Source organism: Sapajus apella, unplaced genomic scaffold (assembly GCF_009761245.1).
Source record: "Sapajus apella isolate SASKATOON/1434 unplaced genomic scaffold, GSC_monkey_1.0 scaffold21, whole genome shotgun sequence".
In the NCBI taxonomy this organism is placed as follows: domain Eukaryota; kingdom Metazoa; phylum Chordata; class Mammalia; order Primates; family Cebidae; genus Sapajus; species Sapajus apella.
This window is the reverse complement of record NW_022436961.1, coordinates 2,292,090-2,311,777: the sequence shown is the minus strand read 5'-3', so window position 1 is coordinate 2,311,777 and position 19,688 is coordinate 2,292,090. Positions and strand designations below refer to the sequence as shown.

The 19,688-nt window shown below is 48.7% G+C and overlaps 1 protein-coding gene across 9 annotated transcripts in view; it reads right to left on the bottom strand.

Annotated features, from left to right (window-relative positions):
- ANK1 (ankyrin 1) overlaps positions 1-19,688 on the bottom strand; it is a 243,700-nt gene that overhangs the window by 73,151 nt on the left and 150,861 nt on the right. For all 9 annotated transcript variants that reach the window (XM_032288089.1, XM_032288091.1, XM_032288095.1 and 6 more), the window contains exons 3-6: positions 8,711-8,809; positions 2,436-2,534; positions 1,798-1,896; positions 342-527 (exon numbers count right to left, since the gene is read on the bottom strand). In XM_032288089.1, the coding sequence (XP_032143980.1) occupies positions 342-527; positions 1,798-1,896; positions 2,436-2,534; positions 8,711-8,809 (483 nt within the window). The remainder of the gene's footprint in view (positions 1-341; positions 528-1,797; positions 1,897-2,435; positions 2,535-8,710; positions 8,810-19,688) is intronic.

The following is a 19,688-nucleotide window of genomic DNA, read 5'->3' as shown; positions in this document are numbered from 1 at the left end:
AGCACAGCCGGAGGGGAGAGATAAAGGCGTCAGGAAGGCCGCCTCCGGGGTTCCAGGGTGACCCGCCCTGTCCGCCAGGACACGTTGCCAGATGACCTGGAGCAACAGGAAACACCCCCAACCCTGCTCACCAAGAGCACGTGTCTGGGCATCCGCCAGGGATTTACAGGGGGGCTGTGCAGGGGCCCCTCTGCTTCCTGGGGTGGGGGCACTCCGTGCGCACAGCTGGCCCCGTGCGCACAGCTCGCGGCTCCTGCGTGGGCAGTCGCTGGGTGTGCACGGTGCCCCCTGAACCTGTGGGCGTCCGCGGCCCAGGGCTCCTCCCTCCATCTCGCCCTCACCTTGGAAAGCACGTCGGGGTTGGGGTCGTTCTGCAGCAGCACGGCCGCCGTGCGCGTGTCGTCGTTGCGGGCCGCGATGTGCAGGGCCGGGAGGCGCACCTTCCCCTTGGTGCCATAGTTGATGAGGTGCGCGACCACGTTCTCGTGGCCCTGCTGCAGGGCCACCGCCAGAGGCGTGAAGCCGTCCTGGCCAGAGGAGGAAAACACTTTGCTCTGACTGGCTGAGGCTGTCACACGGGACACACCCTGGCCCCTCAGGCTCACGCAGCAGCCCCAGCCTGAGGGACCTCCCTCCACCAAAGCCCTCTTCATCGCCAAGTTCATCCTCCATGCCACCTCCTCCCTGAAAGCCCTTCTGCCTCCACTTTCTTTCTCTGCAATCTCACAGAGCCTGCCGCATTTTTCTTTAGCATTCATTTAGTTTTCCTTTATAATTTGCTTCCAGTTTGACTGTTTTAAGAAACTTCTGACTGCTCAGATTCTTTGCTTGCTCCTCTTCTCACCCCATCTGCTGGTGCCAGGATAGTGCCTTGACAAGGCAGAACATTATGAACACTGACCACAGGCCAGAGTCCGCCCCGGGCCCTGAGATTTCAATTTGAGCTACCATTATTATTATTATTTTATTTTTGAGACGGGGTCTCGCCTGCCACTCAGGCTGGAGTGCGATGGTGCAATCATGGCCTACTGTAGCCTTGACCTCTTGGGCTCAAGTGATCCTCCCACCTCAGCCTCCCGAGTAGATAGGAGTGAGGCACACACCACTACACCCAGCTAATTTTCTTTTTCTGTAGAGACAGGGTCTCAAATTTCTGGCCTCAAGTGGTCCTCCGACCTGGGTCTCCCAAAACAGTGGGATTATAGGCATGAGCCACTGTGCTTGACCATGAGCTACTATTATTAATTCCCTCAGTTGTGGACATACTAAGAGGCACAGGACCCAGTGAATTGATAAAATGGAATGATAGCAAAGTCATGTCATTGAACCATCCAAAGTTAAGAGTCAGGAGACTCCTTGGCTCTATCTAGTCTAATTTCATCATTTCATCAACAACAAGACTCAGGAGCACAGCTAAGGTGACTTGTCCAAGGGAGGATGGTGGTTTTGTGGCAACAGCCTTTCTCATTACGGCCCAATGCAAACTTGCCAGCCATACACGCACGCACTTTGCCTGTTCCCTCCAGTTACAAGTGCTGGCCATAGTGGGAATGACACCTTTAAGTGTGACATCATTTCTTTGGTACATGTCTGGGCCTTCCTCGAGACCCACGATTTGTCATTACTCCCTTGCAGAGCCCGACAGTACTCAGAATTAGTGCATCGAGCTGACGGTCATCCATCTTGATGTCCTGGGTGTGTATGCACCTCAACCACTTCCCAGGAAAGTGTCGCTTGAAGCAAGGTGGTACATCTGGGAGACTTCCAGTGGTGATGACATTTTTCCAAGGTACTTACTTCCGTGGCTACATTCTGGTTAGCTCCATTTTCCAGTAAAAACTTAACCACTTCCAAGTGGTTCTCTTGTGCTGCCATGTACAGGGGTGTAAAACCTTTCTGTAAACCAAGAGAGGACATCATCAGCATCCACCCACAATGTGAGAGAGGCCGACGCCAACGCAATGTCCTCTTATCTGGAGGACAGTGCTCTCTTCAACCCATTTCCTCCCACCTGACCCCCCCTAAGGAAATTCATTGTCACGGTGACTAGCGTTCCTGGGATGATTACAAAAGGCCTCAGGGTCTGTGCCTCCCCTCAGCACCGTAGGCCAGTCTCTTCAGCTGACATACTCCTCATCGATTTCATTAATGCTGCGCCCCATGCCTCATTCCCCCAGTCCCCAGCTTCTCTCCCCACTTGAGCCATAACTGGACATATGATTTGGCTTAGGTCCATAACAACTCAACCCCTACTTGCTTAGGACATGCGGTCTAAGGACGCCTTCACCATTGCTCCGAGACACACTGCTGAGAAATCTAGGCCCTGCCCCATGCGTGTGTGTTAACACGGCCGCCAATGGACCCACGACGGAGCAGGAAAGAGGAACCACGTGTGGAAAGGCAACATCCTCTAGTCCAGACCAGAGAGCCATTACCTGCGACTGGGCATTGACATTGGCTCCATAGTTGACCAGCTCCCGGACCACCTCATCCTGCCCGGCCAGGGCCGCAATGTGCAGGGCCGTGTTCCCCTTCTGAAACACACAGGGGAAGGAAATAGATGCAGTTTCCCACTGGGCCTGCTCTGGGGCCAGCAAAGGTCTTTGGACAGGCGCTGCTTGTGGGACCTAGGGGCTTTATTCATGGCCAAAAGGGGTACAAAGGACACATATGTGTGCTTGACCCCTCACACATCCTGAAATCCTACTGAAAGTTCAAGGAGGAAACTCTACCTGTTCTCTATGAAGAATAATGCAGCAAGAGCCATAAAAAGAAGGAAATCAGGTCTTCTGTAGCAACTCAGACGGAACTGGAAGCCAGTATCTTACATGAAGCAACTCAGAAACAGAAAGTCAAATCTGCATGTTCTCACTCGTAAGTGTGAGCTACATAATGCGCGCACGTGGACATACAGAGGGTGGAGTAACAGACACTGAAGACTCGGAGGGTGGGGGTGATGAGAAATTATCCTTTGGGTGCGATGCCCAATATTTGGGTGATGGCCACACTAATAGCTCAGGCTTCGCCACTACGAAATGTATCCATGGAACAAAGCTCACTCATATCCCCTAAATCCGTAAAAAGAAAAACATTTAAAAAGAAGACTTCCAGCATTGGCTGGTGTGATAGGAGTGGAGCAGGAAGGGGCAGGTGACACTGACAGGTGCAGTTGAAGGAGAGTGCAGCCATGTCAAAGGAACTCTTTTTAAAATTATATATCCATAATAATTAAACATAAAAAATTTATAAAAGAAAAATAATTCTGGGCCGGGCGCGGTGGCTCACGCCTGCAATCCCAGCACTTTGGCGGGCCAAGGCAGGCGGATCATGGGGTCAAAAGATCGAGACCATCCTGGCCAACATGGTGAAACCCCATCTCTACTAAAAAATACAAAAATTAGCTGGGTGTGGTGGCGCGTGCCTGTATTCCCAGCTACTCAGGAGGCTGAGGCAGGAGAAATGCTTGAGCCCGGGAGGTGGAGGTTGCAGTGAACCAAGATTGCGCCACTATACTCCAGCCTGGTGACAGAGCAAGACTCTGCCTCAAAATAAAAGAAAAATAATTTGGAAAGAAAAATACACACCCTGCCAACACACACAACTTCCGAACACCTAATCTGCTTTGTGGGTGTGTCATCTGTTCCCAGCGGACAGCGTGTTGGTGTCCCTCGGGACACACACTGGAAGGCTCATCGCACGCTGGCCTTCCGCAAACCTGCAGCTCCACTCAGCCTGCAGCGCTGCAAGGCCACACAGCCCACCGAGGGGCCTGTGAGCACCGGGAAAGGCCAGCAGGTCCCTCAGGCCCACACCTCTGGCACCATCACAGGGGTACCCACAGACCACAACTACAGCAGAGGGAACAAAGAGATGGGAGGCAGGAGAGAGGAAAGTATCGGACAGAAAAGGAAAGATAAGACCAGTTCCACAATGTATGTAGGGAAGAGAAGAAAAATCAGGAAATAAATGGAACACAATCTGGCCAAGGAAAACACAAAGAATATTCAACATGCTAGTAACGAAATGTGATGAGTAAGGGGTCACCAAATTGGAGAGGAGAGGAAAGCTGGAGAGAATTAACGCCGGAAGAAAACAAGGCACGTAATTGTTTTAAACTTTGTAAAAGATAAAAACCCATAGCGGAGAGTGAGAAATAGGGCAGGTCCTGAGAAAGTGAGTTTTTTGTTTGTTTGCTTTTTTAGAATTGGGGGCCTCGCTCTGACACCCAGACTGGAGTGCAGTGGCGCCATCAGATCTCACTTCAGCCTCCCACTCCTGGGCTCAAGTGATCCTCCCACCTCAGCCTCCCGAGTAGGTGGGACTAAGGTATGTGCCACCACACCGGGCTAGTTTTTAAATTTTTTGTAGAGATGGCCTCTCACTTTGTTGCCCAGGCTGGTCTCCCGTCTCAGCCTCTCAGAGCTCTGGGCCACTGCACCCGGCCTGAGAACATGAGTTTAATGTTCTCAGGTTTTCTTGACTGGATTCTCCTTGGATATTTAACAACAATTCGCAGACAGGACCAGCAGCCTCCGTCTGTTCCCGGGATATCCACAGCCTTCCAGCCAGGCTCCTGCCAGCCCCTGGGGGTCCTGGACCAGAATGTCAGCACTGCCTCTGGGAGTAGACTCCCCTGGTGCCCTGAACCTGCGCCCCCATTCAGGGATTCGGGGATGGAGGTGGGCAGGCTCCACTCCATGCTTCTGTCAAATAGGGTGGCTGGAGAAAATGGGAACATGGTCAGATCCATCTGTCCCTGCACTACTTAAGGAGCAGATATCTCAAACGACCTTACTTTTAAACAGTATGTAGTTCTTTTTACTAAACTACATAATCACTAACTGATCCATTTCAAGAAACTTAGGAACTGACAAGCAGGGACTTCAGACTCTGTCCTTGTCCAGAGGCACCTGTCACCTGGAGGAAAAGCTTCCTCACTGAGATGGAAGGGAGCATCCTGGGCCCCAGCTGTGTGGCCCCCAAGCTGCTGCTGACCCAGCTTCCTCGGGTGGAGTTGGCAGCCCCATGAGGATGCCCTGGGGGCTGGGAGCAGCTCAGGTCTGTTTCTTGTACTCTGCCTGGTAATTCAAGCATAAAGCTTGGGGCTCAGCTCAGTGGCTCACATTTGTAATCCCGTCACTTTGGGAGGCCAAGGCGGGAGGACTGCTTGAGTCCACGAGTTCAAGACCAGCCTGGGAAACATAGTGAAACCCAGTCTCTCTGTCTAAAAAAAAAAAAAGCCATAAAAAGCCATAAAGCCTGGGTGGGGTTGGGGGGAGCGAGGCGGAGGGCAAGGGCAGGCAGGTCCGTCTGCTGCCTCCCAAAGTTGTCTTTTTGATTTCTCCTCAAGTTCTATGTGATGAAGAAAAAGGTTTTTCCTCAAGTATCCATTGAAGAATAAATGCCAGATATGAAAGTCTGGAAGCTCATTAATAATTTTTCATAGAAGTCCAAAGAGCTTCCATTGAGAGGCTTGGCATCTGTTGTACCCAATGGAGCAGGGCTGTTGGCACCAGAAACTTTTCTAGACACCAGGATGTTGAGCTCCAAGTGGCATCTTCCGGCTCCCATGGAAAAGAAGGAGGCATCCCGGGCCCATTCGTTCACTGGCCACACACATCTGGGCATGAGCGAAGCAGGCCTGGCCAGCATGGAGACACAGAGGCCTCAGAGACACCAGGAGGCTCGCATCAAATGTTTCTTTCCATCCGACCCTTCCTGCCTGAAATCCAATTATATGAGAGCATTCCTTACGCCAGGAGGAGGGGAGGGCCTCTCTGTTCGGGGAGCTCATCAGCAGTGGAACCCTGGCTACGGATCTTCGTTTGGGCCCGTGGGCCAAGGGCAGCATTAAGTGAGGAATAAGAACACAGGGAAAATTCTGGAAGTGGACCTCCTTTCCCCTATCTGCACACACATTGCAAGGCTCAAGAAGACCCCTGGACCAAGTCATGAGAGTCACAGGAAAAGGGATTTGTGAGCCTCTATTTTCTCTGCCCCTCCCTCAACATGAAAGAACATGGCCTCAAAGGAGCAGGAAAAATTACTTAGCTATATTTTGCTCCACAAACACCCAACTTCTCTATTTTCAGGGGCTCACAGAGCTCAGAGCAGGAAGGATGGCTGCCTGGGTGCTGAGTGAACGCAAGAGGAAGGGGAAGAGGGACCCCGAGTGAGACAGCAAGCATTCCTCCAGTAGAGATGAAAGTTGTCTCTGTTCGTTAACAGCTTAGGTGCTGAGCTCCAGTCTCTAAGAGCTGGAGATCGGAGGATGGGGAGAGAATGCATTTGTTTTATGCTTTTAAAATTTCTAAGTATATTTTAGGAGTCTAAATTGGTTTTGGCTTTTTACTCATTTTCTTTTTTCTCATCTTCCTCCTGCCTGGGAGTCCCGTCACAGTCCCCGATCTGTTGTGACTTCCCCAGCCCACGGTTTCAGTTCCACCTTTTTTCCCCTCTCTCTCAACATGGCTTTGGATGGCATTCCAAAGCCATGTTGGCTTAGAAAATTTCTAAAAATAAAAAAGACACACCAAGTGTTCACTTGCAAAATCACAACCTGGGGAGGAAATTCGGAAATAGTCAAAGCACTGAAGCCTCGTCTTTCCGCAGCACTTGGGGGCACGCCAGGGAAGGAGACGCTCCAGCACATGCCGGCCAGGTCAGATGGTGCACAGCTCACAGCCAGATACGTGGGAGTGTGCAGAGAAAAGAATCGCACCCCTCGTCCACACAAGAAGCAGGGTGGGAACAATCGGAATTTGTCGTGGAGTTTGGGAAAAAAATACCCCATATCCAGTCAGAAAGAGCAACTCAGTTTATTTTACCCATAAGTGCAATAAGATCTTTTCACGTTCAGGAAATGACATGAAAATTACAGAATTTTACCTCAAGAGATGATTCTACGTTCATAATATTTTGGTAGTTCACTTCATAACCATAAATTATATCTGTTCTCTACATATTGTTCTTCTATGTTCTCTGCTTGAAAGGCGGCAAACTGTTTGCTGCATGGAACTGAAATTGAGGTTATGTGTGAGACCACGTGTAATCAACAGCAAATGGAAAACAAGAGTCTGGGGGAAAGAACTCCAGAAGAAAAACATGGGAAAGGAACAGAGGAGGTAAGAGAAGAGAAAACAATACTTGAATTAGCAAATGGAGATGATTTTTTGTTTCGCTTTATTTTATTATATTGTATTTATTTATTTTTGAGAGGGATTCTGTCTCTGTCACCCAGGCTGGAGTGCAGTGGTGCAATCTCGGCTCACTGTAAACTCTACCTTCTGGGCTCAAGGGATTCTCCTTCCTCAGCCTCCCGAGTAGCTGGGATTACAGACCTACACCACCACACCTGGCTAATTCTTGTATTTTTAGTAGAGATGGGGTTTCACCATGTTGGCCAGGCTGGTCTCAAACTCCTGACCCCAGGTCATCCACCCGCCTTGGCCTCCCAAAGTGCAGGGATTACAGGCATGAGTCACCACGCCTGGCTTTGTTTTAATTAATTAATTTATTTATTTAAGATAGAGTCTCACTCCAGTCACCCAGGCTGGAGTGCAGTGGTGCAATCTGGACTTACTGCAACCTCTGCCCCCTGGGTTCAAGCAGTTCTCCTGCCTCAGTCTCCCGAGTAGCTGGGATTACAGGTGCCCACCACCACACCCAGCTGAATTTTGTAATTTTAGTAGAGACAGAGTTTCACCATGTTGGCCAGGCTGGTCTCAAACTCCTGACCTCAAGTGATCCACCTGCCTTGGCCTGCCAAAGTGCTGGGATTACAGGCGTGAGCCACTGCACCTGGTCTGTTTCGTTTTATTTTTAATTGCTGGCTGCGTCCTCTTTAATAAATAAGATGCATGTCATGTAAGAAATAAAAGTTATTTTGCAATCTATAGATGTATCAATTTCATGACTCTGGGATTTCAGAAGTTGAGTCACTGGTGTTTATAATCTACTGAAATGGAATGAAATACATCACTGTGGATGCCTGACGTCACCCCATGCCAAACGCCTCCAGGTCATTAGTGAGGAGAGGAAATCAGTTTGTGGCCAGACAAGGAAGACTTGCTGGAGAAGGAGAAATGAAAGAGATCTGGATTCTTTTCTACAACCCTCAGTAACAACACGGTCACTAGTATTTATTGATTCCTTGCTATAGGAATCAATAATCAATCAATACATCCAATAATCAATACATACATCCAATAAGCAGTAACTACATCCATCCAATACATACATCCAGGCACTTATGTATGCCATCAATTTTCATACCAACCCTGCCACTGAGTATTATAATCTCCATTTTATAGACAAAGAAGCTGAGGCGTCACAGTGATGGAGTAACTCGTCCCGGGTAGCAGTGTTTGAAGTGCGTCTGCTGGGATTTGACTCCAGGCACCTGCCTGGCGCTTCCGGAGCCCTTGAACACTAAGTTAGAGTCAAGGACCCTGAGAAAGCACAAAGCCACCAGGAAAGGGCTCTGTTTTTAGACATGTAACCTAGTGATGAAGATAAAGGTCCACTGAGTCTTTCTGGACACAGGGTGTGTTTCAGGTGGCTTCAGGGATTCAGATAACTAGAACGTGATTGGAAGGATAAGAGAAATTCAGACGCAAGCCTGAGGTCTCTCCTGAAGGACTGGTTTCTAAAGAAGGACTCACAAACTTGAATTTTCCATGCAGAGCTCCCCACTTCCTGTGAGACATACCTTGGTTGTTGTTTCTAGAATGATTTCTTTGTGCAGAAGTTCAACCACCATTTTCACATGGCCTTCCTTAGAGGCCAGATGCAAGCCATTCAACCCATTCTGTAAAGAGCAGAGAGGCGGGAAGGGCATGTTAGTCATATGGTGCGTTCTCCCGGTCCCAGTGGGGGCCCAGGTCCCTTCCCAGCCCTGAGGTGTGCATAGCACTGAAGTGACGGAGTGGAGAGCGTCTAGGGGTTGGAAGGGGCACAGGGTAGGGCCACCCAGCCTCCCCTTCACGCCTCAGGTCACCACAGAGCAGAGGAGGAAAGGCAGGGCAAGAACCGGCCTGCCACTCCCAGATGTGAATTACGCAGGGAGCTCTCACAACACCCACAGTGACCTTGGAATTCAGGTCGTGGCCAGGCTTTAGGCAGCCCACTTAATTAAAATTGTATAGCTTCAACCCCTAGCTAATTTTCACAGCAGTGACCAGGAAAAGCAAAGCGGTAACATCGGTAACATCAGTGCATCCTAAACACTTGTAGAGATAGACATATGTTTGATAAGATGTTAAATTTTGAAGCAAGGTCATATGAGAAATGAATACCACCAACCACCCAGCTGTCAGATTTCCTCAATAGAAAAATCAGTATGAGGCCGGGCGCAGTGGCTCAAGCCTGTAATCCCAGCACTTTGGGAGGCCGAGGCGGGTGGATCACGAGGTCAAGAGATCGAGACCATCCTGGTCAACATGGTGAAACCCCGTCTCTACTAAAAATACAAAAACATTAGCTGGGCATGGTGGCACGTGCCTGTAATCCCAGCTACTCAGGAGGTTGAGGCAGGAGAATTTGCCTGAACCCAGGAGGCGGAGGTTGCGGTGAGCCGAGATCGCGCCATTGCACTCCAGCCTGGGTAACAAGAGCGAAACTCCATCTCAAAAAAAAAAAAAGAAAAATCAGTATGAAAATAGCCCCTTTGGCCCAGCGCAGTGGCTCATGCCTATAACTGCAGCACTTTGGTGTAGGAGACCCCTACAGCCTATTTCCCTATAAACAATGAAAAAGAAAGTAACTAGAAATATAACTGTATTAGTTTTTAGCTATTCATAGGAGATCTTAATTATTCATAGATGATTCTAATTATTTTACTAATGCCTCTTAGGTCTTGAAGTGTGAACCTGGGGTGACACTATGAAAGGAATGACCCTAAGGCAAGACGCTTTAAGCCCTCTGTCACCCGCACCCTGCCCTGGTAAGGGCTGCTGGAGGCTCCTCGGCTGTGCGGCAGTGCCAGCACTGGGAAAGTGCCCACTGTTTAGCCAGTTAGGGAAGGAGACGTCCAAGATGGCTGAAACATCTCCTTCCTCAGGGGAGTTAGGAGAAAACTCCACTCATCTGAGCTCTTGCGGTAGGCCTGATGGCTGTCAGGGACATCCACAGACATCCGGGGCTTAATTGTGTCTATGTGATGCTGTGCTTCAGCGGTCACATTCCATGTTCACTCTCATGTTCCGCTACTGTATGTAATATAAATCTTTTTTTTTTTTCCCTGAGACGGAGTCTTGCTCTGTCACCAGGCTGGAGTGCAGTGGTGCAATCTCGGCTCACTGCAACCTCCGCCTCCTGGGTTCAAGCAATTCTTCTGCCTCAGCCTCTGGAGTAGCTGGGACCACAGTGCCACCACACCTGGCTAATTTTTGTATTTTTAGTAGAGTTGGAGTTTCACCATGTTGGCCAGGATGGTGTTGATCTCTTAACCTCATGATCCACCCGCCTCAGCCTCCCAAAGTGCTGAGATTACAGGTGTGAGCCACCCCACCCGGCCAAAGTAATATAAATCTTAATGTCTTTGTTCTTTCTTGACAAGTATGGAAAAGTGTTGACGCATTATGCTCCTTACCTCATCTCGGCTACTAGAAAGCCTTGGGCCCCCATCCCTATGACACAGGATGTGCTTGACCCTATCACTGACCACCAATGCCACGCCCTACCTACCTTGCCCCCAGCTTTATACTCAACAAAAGTCAGAGCATCCAGGCACTCAGGGCCCCTGCCGGACTACGCACTTTGGTTGGCAGTGGACCCCGGGCCCAAACTCTCTTTTCTCTATCTCCATTTCTTGTGTCTTTTATTCTATAGTTTCTCGTCTCCACACCAGTAGAGCGGGCTCGCAAGGACCCTGTAGGGCTGGACCCTACACTTTGGGAGGCTGAAGCAGGCTGGTTGCTTGAGCCCAGGATTTTGAGACCAACCTGGGCAACATGGTGAAACGCTATCTCTACCACAAAACCAAACCCACCAAAGTAGCCAGGTGTGGTGGTGTGTGCCTGTGGTCCCAGCTACTCGGGGGGCTGAGGTGGGAGAATCACCTGAGCCCAGGAGTTTGAGGCTATGATGAGTTGTGATGGCACCACTGCCCTCACACAGGGTCTGGCCCTGTCACCCAGGCTGTGATCAGGGTGACAGGGTCAGATCCTGTCTCAAAAATAAAAATAAAACAAATAGCCCCTTTGCCATCCCACCATTTCAAAGGTGGACAAAGAAGCCTGCCTCACAGTTAAGCTTTACAAAAAGCAAAAGGAAACAAAACACATTTCCCCCGCCCAACCATTAGCCCACAAGAGCAGAACCAATTACAATTTAACCAATTACAGTTCCAGCTGCATCTGGTGAAGCTGCGGCTGTGCTTTATGGAAAGCAGCCAAGTTCAAGTTTTATATATCACTCTCACACTTCCTGGTCTTCTGATCCTTGCCTTGAAAGGTCTTGAAACTTTCTGGCCATGTCACCCAGGCTGGAGGGACTGCTACTTGGAGCCACAAACACTTCTGACAACATGAAGGAGCAAAATTTCAAGTCCAACAGATGAGTTGATCTTGGCTCCATACAGAAATGATTTTAGTCGGTGAGCAAACTCCCCCCGCTGCTTTTTTATTGTGTTCCTGTCCTCCTTCCCTGCCAGCAATTTTTCCCTCCTCTCTTGCTCCTCCGCCCGGCCTCCTGTTTTGATTAATTCTATTCTAGCACATTCATTTCCAGGGGAGGCCTCAGAGCCACTGCAGACGCCGGCTCATGAAACAGATCCTTGCCACCTAGAGGAGGGCGTGACTTCTGCAGGTGTCACGTGCAGAGTCCCTGACCCACACGTCCCCAAATCTCTCCACAGCCCCACCCTTCGTTCCCAAAATTCCAGCTCTCCCATTGTGTCAGGGCATCATTTTCAGGAGGTTCTTGTCCAAACACAAGTATTCTACCTGGGATTGGGAGTGCATTAGCCCATTCACAGATTAGGCATATTGCTTTGCCATAACTAGCAGAGGAAAGTCACCCAAAGTCACGATGGACAATGGAAGGGCTCTAACGCTTCTTTTATGTGGGGGCCTTGGACAGCAAATATAGCAGGTGCCTTGGATGTTTGAGAAATGAGAGAGGGGCAGCAAAGGGAACATTACCTACCTCCTATTTAGGTCAGGCTAGCCCTGCACCCCAAACAGCCAATGGGCACACTTGGCCAAATCTTTGCCTATCAGCACAGCCAGCCTTGCCACAGTATGTGTGTGTAGGGAAGAGGGGGAGGGTCACCAAATATTTCCTCATGCAAATGCCTGAAAATGACCATTAGCCATTAGATTTCCTCCTCCTGCAGATTTTGCACACCATTCAGTGAAGGTTCTAAAGCTGTGTGGATCCTTCTCACCTGGTGTGAATGAGTTTATTAGAGAAAGTTAGGTCAGATCCATTCTGGGCAATACAGAGGGAGAAAGTGCTTGAGGGCCAGATGGGAATCCAGGAGAGGGGGAGAGAGCATTGGGCAGGCAGAAACCAATTTCCCTCCACTTGATTTGCAAGACACAAACTCACTGCACAGCAATTTGTTGTGTGGCCAGTACGCTGGGAGCCGGGGGCCTCTCTCACTTCTGCATCTTGCAACTCTTTTTGGGACGGGTTGGCAGGAAAGTCCGTGCTCCCTCTCAGAGCAGGGGGGCTTTTTCAGGCAGCACATAGCATTTCTTCAAGTGCTCTTCCAACCCAGCGGCAGCCTTATCTAGAAGCTTCCTGGTGCTGAGAGCGGACACCCTGTGATTGCTTGGGAACTGGGGTGGTGTTTGTGGCTGTGGGCACGGCTGGAGTGACAGCCCGTCAGCTGCCACCGGCTGCTTATTGCGGGAAGCTGACTCGCAGCGGCAGCCAGCCTTGACTTCGTGCTGACTGCTGGGGTTTTAGTGCTTGCTTGAGCGGCGCAGTCACTCTGATGAGCATTTGTGGGTTCTGAATGCTTCAAAGCCACAAAAGCAGCAAGCCTGGAAAGAAAATAGCTAATGCTCTGGGATGGCTGTTCCTTGCTCTTTGAGGCCAATGTCAGGATCTCAATCCAGAGGGGTTCTAGATGCACCATCTGACCAGAGAATGTTGGACTCCGAAGGGATATTAGAGGTCCCTGAGCTCCACCCTTTCATCTGCAGCTGAGGAAGTTGAGGACCAGAGTAGTCAAATGATTGGCAGAGGCCACGCAGCCTCTCCAGGGCACAGCCACACACAGGACCAACCTGGATTTCCCAAGAAAAAGGGAGTTTTCGTTTTCTTCCTCCTAAAAACTACTGTGATAACTGGCTGGGCATGGTGGCTCACGTCTGTAATCCAAGCACTTTGGGAACCCAAGCAAGCGGATCACTTGAGGGCAGGAGTTGGAGACCAGCCTAGCCAACATGGTGAAACTCCATCTCTACTAAAAATACAGAAATTAGCCAGGCGTGGTAACACGCGCCTGTAGTCCCAGCTACTCAGGAGGCTGAGGCAGGAGAATTATTTGAACCCAGGAGGACAAGGTTGCAGTGAGCTGAGATCACACCACTGAGTTCCAGCCTGGGTGATGGAGAGATACCATCTCAAAACAAAAACAAAAGCCCAAAATGTCTGTTTCTTTTTATCAGATGATGAAAGCATATTTTCCCTTTTCTGGTCTCCAGGAAACTTAGCGCTAACAAATGAATCTGGTTGTGACCTCCGCAATTGATCTCTAGGATTTTATTTATCACCCTGATCAGCAGAAAATCCCCTTTCTTCTCCCCCTGGGTCCTGTGCATCCCTCAAAAAGGGCAGAGGGTGAGGACCCTTGCCGTGCAAGGAACTGCCCGAGTAGGCCTCTCGCGGATCTGAACTCTCCCTCCATCCCAGATCCTGGCTCAGTGACCTCCTTCTTCTTTATGATTTTTAAAAAAGGTTTTCTCACTTTATTGTAAATTTTTCTTTAACATAGTCACTGTAAATCACATCCAAGTCTATTACTGTGGGGATCTGAATCCCCTGTTCTCAGCCGGTCCACTGAATCAAACCCCATTGGGCACAATTCATGAGAGAGATGCATGGGAATGCGATGCCTATCAAAACCACAAGGGGACGGGGCTGTGGCAAGCACATGTCTCGGCCACAGGTGTGGACACTCCTCCACCAAACGCTGAGCAATTACTTAACCCAACTCAACAAATATTTCTTGAGAACCTAGTCTGTACCTGACCCTGTGCTAGAAATAAAACACAAATCGTTTTCCTTGAAGAACTCAGTTTTGTAGGGAACACTGATGCATAAAAAATAAATGCAAAATCATGTGAAAAAGACCCCAAATGGCATGTAAAGGGGTAGAGGCGGCACAGGGGAGAAAGGAGTTGCTCTGTCAAGAAGACCCAGAAAGCTTGGCAGAGGCCTTTTCAAGGCGGAGGAGCCCGCCTGCACAAAGACAGAGTTGCAAGTTCATTAACAACAGCAAGAGGAGAAGCTGCATCTGAGTTTAGATTCTAAACCCATAGGCTAAAATATGCTCCCAGCTCTCTCAGCAAGTGCCCTTCTCTTCCCTTCCCGAAGCATTTAGATACAAGAGATGCACAAATATCCAGACCCCAGCAGCACCTCTCCTCCAGCAATTGATCTCAGTAGGTAGATGGCTATATCTACCTACCAAAGGTGGTGATACCCACAAGTCACCACCATCTAGCAGCTGAAGTTGCTGAATGCCTGAAAACCTCCTGCCCACATACACAAAGGAGCTTGTACAGCTGTCTTATTAAATGCATAACTAGTTTATACAGGAGACCACTTCTGATATCCAAAAGAGCATTTCGTGGATAAATATCATATTTAATACTTCGTTTTTCTTTAAGCAGATTTTTCATTGCTCAAATGAGAAGGAGGAGGAGGAGTGTAAATTATGTGAGCTATTTGTTCTTAGCTGTAACTATGGACAGAGATGAACTGTAATTTACCACCTCTTCAAAACTGAGAATCGTGTTTTATTTTAGCTAAATCAAGTTTAAGTTAGCTTGGTTCCTAAAAGTAAAAGGCAGCTTGCTGAGTCTTGCTTTGAATCTTTTTGGCGACTCCATTTCACCTTCACAGCCACCTTTCTTGAAGCCAAACGGCAGACAGACTGTTAACAGGGATTTGAGGTTGCGGGCAAATCACATATTTCTTCTCTCAAATAACATGGTGTAGAAGATAAGCAAGAAGGAAGTGGAAGAATATAAGAGTAAATGATTTCACTAAATTAGAAACTGGGGAGAAAAGCAGTAACTACTTTGGCCATTTTTTTTAACCATATGGCTTTCCCTAGAGGAAAACATCAGTGCACTAGAGTTCTCTTCCTATAGATACTGCCTTCTGGGGCTCCAATTACATGTGTATTAGACCAGCTGATGTTGTCCCATAGCTCTTGGCTGCTCTGTTTTGGTTTGTCCCCCATCCACTTTTCTCTCTTTTGTTTCAATTTGAATAACTTCTATTGGCTTATCCTCAAGTCCTTTGATTCTCTCCTCAGCTATGTCCAGTCTACTGATGAACCTGTTGAATAAATTCTTCATTTCTGAGAAAGTGTCTTTTGCTTTCAGCATTTCATTGGACTTTTTCTTATAGTTTCCATCTCTCTGCTAAAATTTTCCATCTACTCAGGAATGTTATCCACTTTTCCCACTAGATCCTTTAACATATTAATCATAGTTATTTTAAAGTCTATCTAATACTTCCAACATCCAACATCATGATCGTCTCTGGGTCTGGTTTTGTTTATTAGTTTGTCTATTGACAATACTTCATTGTTTTTTCTTTCTTTTTTGGTGTGTGATAATTTTTAGTTGAGTGCCAGACATCATGCATAGAAGAACAGTAGAGACTGAGGTAAAAAGTATTTATGGCTGGAAGTGGGCATGCTTCGTCTTCTGCAAAGTTGTCAGCATGGGGGTGAGGAGGCTAAGTCAATTTCAGGGGTTAATGTGAGTTTGAATTTTGTTGTTACTTTCAGTGCACCACAGCATTCACATTCCTATAAAGGTTGACTGCTGTTTTCTTGAGCTTTGAGTTAGAGTGGGGGTTCCAGGGCTTATTAGTGTATGTGTTCCTGACCTTCCTCAGCTTTCAGCCATCCTGTATGCCTGTGCCTCAAATGCGGTCTTTCTCCATGCTCCTACTCTTCTCCCAGCAGTGGCCTGCTCTTCCTTATTACAACATATTAGGCTGGCAGGAACAAGCATGTTCTCTTTTGTTATGGTCCAGCTTCAGTCTTAGGCCAGCTCTGTACATCTGGCCCTCTAAGGTGGGATTTCCTTTTCATGTTTAGCAATCCTTCCCTCTTCTCTGTGGCAGGAAAACCTGCCTCACTTGCATGGGTCTTGGGTGTGAGCTTCTTGCTTCTTCCTCAGCAGTAGACAACCCTTGCTTTTTTGTGTATATATATGGAGTTTCACTCTCATTGCCTAGGCTGGAGTGCAGTGGCACGATCTTGGTTCATTGCAACCTCCACCTCCCAAGCTCAAGAGATTCTCCTGCCTCAGCCAAGTAGCTGAGATTACAAGTGTCTGCCACCACGCCTGTCTAATTTTTTTGTATTTTTAGTAGAGATAGGGCTTCACCATGTTGGCCAAGCTGGTCTCGAACTCCTGAACTCAAGTGGTCTACCCACCTCGTCCTCACAAAGTGCTGGGATTACAGGTGTGAGCCACCATGCCCGGCTGCCCACTTGTTATTGGTGTAGAATCCCAGTTCCAAGACAGTCTCCAGCCCCTTCCCTAAGAGTCCGAGGGTGGCTGCTCCTACCTTCCCTGCAACACCAAGTCATTGGCGGGAATGCTTCCTACCCCTCCTTTGGCTGAGCGGTTTGTTTCTATTCCTTCCCTAGGTCTACAGCCTAAGGACTGGTTTATCTCTGTATGTGTGCACTCTATATACACATTCATGTAATCACCACCCCTCAATGTCTACTTCAAATTAGGGTTCCTGAGTTGGAGGTGCAGTGAGTGCTGGAATAAGCCAGCTCAGGCCTCTGGGGCTGACACAGGGATCTTTGCTCAACCATGTCCCCTGGGATACAGGTGCAAACCAGGCCCAAGTGGCAGACCCGTGGGTTTCAGCCTGGGACCAGGCACTGCCTCCCATACCCCGACAGCACTGGGTCAACAGGCCTGCTCTTACAGGTGGGCTGGGCTGGCTCCTGGCCATGCAGGGATCTCTGGTTCCCAGGGGAGGACAGGGCAGGTGAGGATGTCGGGTGGGTGGGGAAGAGCAATTGCCTTGTTCACCTCATGCACCCATGGGGGCCTGGGAGTCCCATTTACAGAGGGTGGAGCGTCCAGCCCACTCTACGCAGACCTGGGCTTCCCTCCTCTCTGAGTGCCCCATGGGGGTGGGGGAGGGGAGGCCTGTTCTATTCTAGAAATAAATGTTACCACAATTTCAAAAATAAAAATAAAGGTGAGAGGGTCTGTTTTCGTTTCACACGAGGGAAGCGTCTGGAGAAGCGGTGAAAGCTTTGTGTCCGTGCCTCCTTCCATCCCTGCGTGCACAGCCACCAGTCACCTTCTGCACACCTCCTGATGTATCCAAATACCTCTCATGGTGTGGGGGGGCCCGTGGAGAAAAGCCTGTGCCAGACACACCAGCCCACACTTTGCCTTCGAGAACTTTTAAGATTTTGGTGGCTGGATGTGGCGGCCTGTAATCCCAGCACTTTAGGAGGCTGAGGTGGGAGGATCCCTTGAGCCCAGCAGTTCAAGGCTGCAGTGAGCTATGATTGCACCACTGCCCTTAAGCCTGAGTGAGGGAGTAAGACCCTATCTAAGAAAAAAAAAAAAAAGAAGAAGAAAGGATTTTAGCTTGTATCGTGTACACCTCTCTTTCCTGACCACTGCCAAAACTGAAGCGATTTACGTGGTCTGCTTCTCAGAGGGCCTTGCCTCTGTTTGAAATTCCGTGTACTCAGCTGCCTTACCACCTCAGGCAGGCATGAGATGGGTTCAGGAAAAAAACGATCGTCGTGTAGATTATTGAGCTTTTCCTCAGCATCAGGGTAGGAGCCGTGCTCTCTGCAGCATTCTGCACCCTGCATACTCCTGGTACTGAGCCCTCAAGGCAGCCGGCCCCATATGATCTCTTTCCACGTGGTCCTAACACAGCAGATAAGCTTTTAAGGCTCTTTTTGGCAAAAATGTTCATGCCAAGCACACGCACCTGGAGTTCTGCGTCTGCCTTTGCTCCTTCTCGGTGAAATGTCAGTTGAGACTGGCAGGATCCTTCTGAGACGCTATCTGTGTGATGGGCGGGGAAAGAGACCTCAGCCAGGCTGTGTTTCTTTTAACATTTTTAAGAAGAAGAAGAAAGTCAAATTCAACCTGAATGATTCAATTTGGAGTATTTTCTTGCATCAACTGTGAGAAATTCCGTTGGCAAAATACACAATTCCAGGCATTTGTTCTCTTTAAATTATTCTTCCGTTTAGCTCTTCTGATTGCCCCAAATGCACTAATTGATTTCCAAATGTGTGAATACAGGAGACATGAGAAATTTAACTCTTCCTGTCAAGAGAAGGCGAATAGTCTGAAATAGAAAGGCCTTGGTGCCCTGAGATCTTGCACATTTGCCAACTTCAAGAACATCTCAAAAGCGAATGCCTGCCTTCCCATGAGGACACACAGCCCTCACGCCTCCTTTCCACATAGCTGTTTATTTCACCCGTGCACAAGGCTGGCCCTGCCTCTGTGGAGCAGCCAGCTTTAGCTGTGTCCCGTGACTGAGGACCTCGTCACCCCAACCTCCTGAAACTCAATGCTCAGTCCCCCACTCCCTTTCTTCGAGCTGTGTTTCCAGAGAACCTATGCAACAGGTTCATGTAACACTCCGGAAGCACAACCTTTGCTTCCATCAACCGCTGCTATCCAATGATCAATCGAGCCAGGCCCAGAGGCAAGGGAGCACTGGCCAGGGGAAGATGTTATGGGGAAGGAGAGCACTGCAGTCCTGGAAGGAATAGGCCTGGTGCAGTGGCAGAGACACCAAGGAGTCTAAGGACCCCAGAGTTAATCAATTGAAAGATAGGGAAAGAAATGCCTAATGCTTTTACCTTTACCCATGCAGGCAGTAAAGATGCAGTCAGAAGATCCTGCCTGTGATGAGGAGGAAGGTGTCTACATAGTGGGCGATATTTCATATCCCACTTTCCTGTTCCATCTGGATTCTCTGTTGAGTTCGTTATAAATGAGCAAGTATTATACTCGATGTCACAGAAGCATAATTCCCCAAATAGCAGCTGGCCTGTATGTGTGTGCCCTCTGGCTTTGCTCTATATTGGGCCTTATTTGTGGAGTGAGACCACAACATAATATATTACATTTGCAGGTCTGCAGCCCTGCAGCAGAATAGGACATAAGAACCTGAACTGAGGTTACAGAGAGGAAAAGAAGGACTGGAGTGAGAGCCATCCCTACTTCAAATTCTGAAACTGATGAGAATGAAAGCAAGAGTAGGGAAGAAAAGAAGGCGAAGACCATGGAACCACAGAGGGCAGAGCCGGATGATGGGAAGGGGAGGAGGGCAATGGTTTGGCCAGGAGAGGAAATGAACTAAGACAGGTAAAAAAAATTACTGGAGCAATACAAGTTTTGATTTCTTTCCTCAAATTGCCTACATGAAATTTTCAACTGAAACAGAAATGAAATCAAAGCTGAATGGGTGCTTTCCCC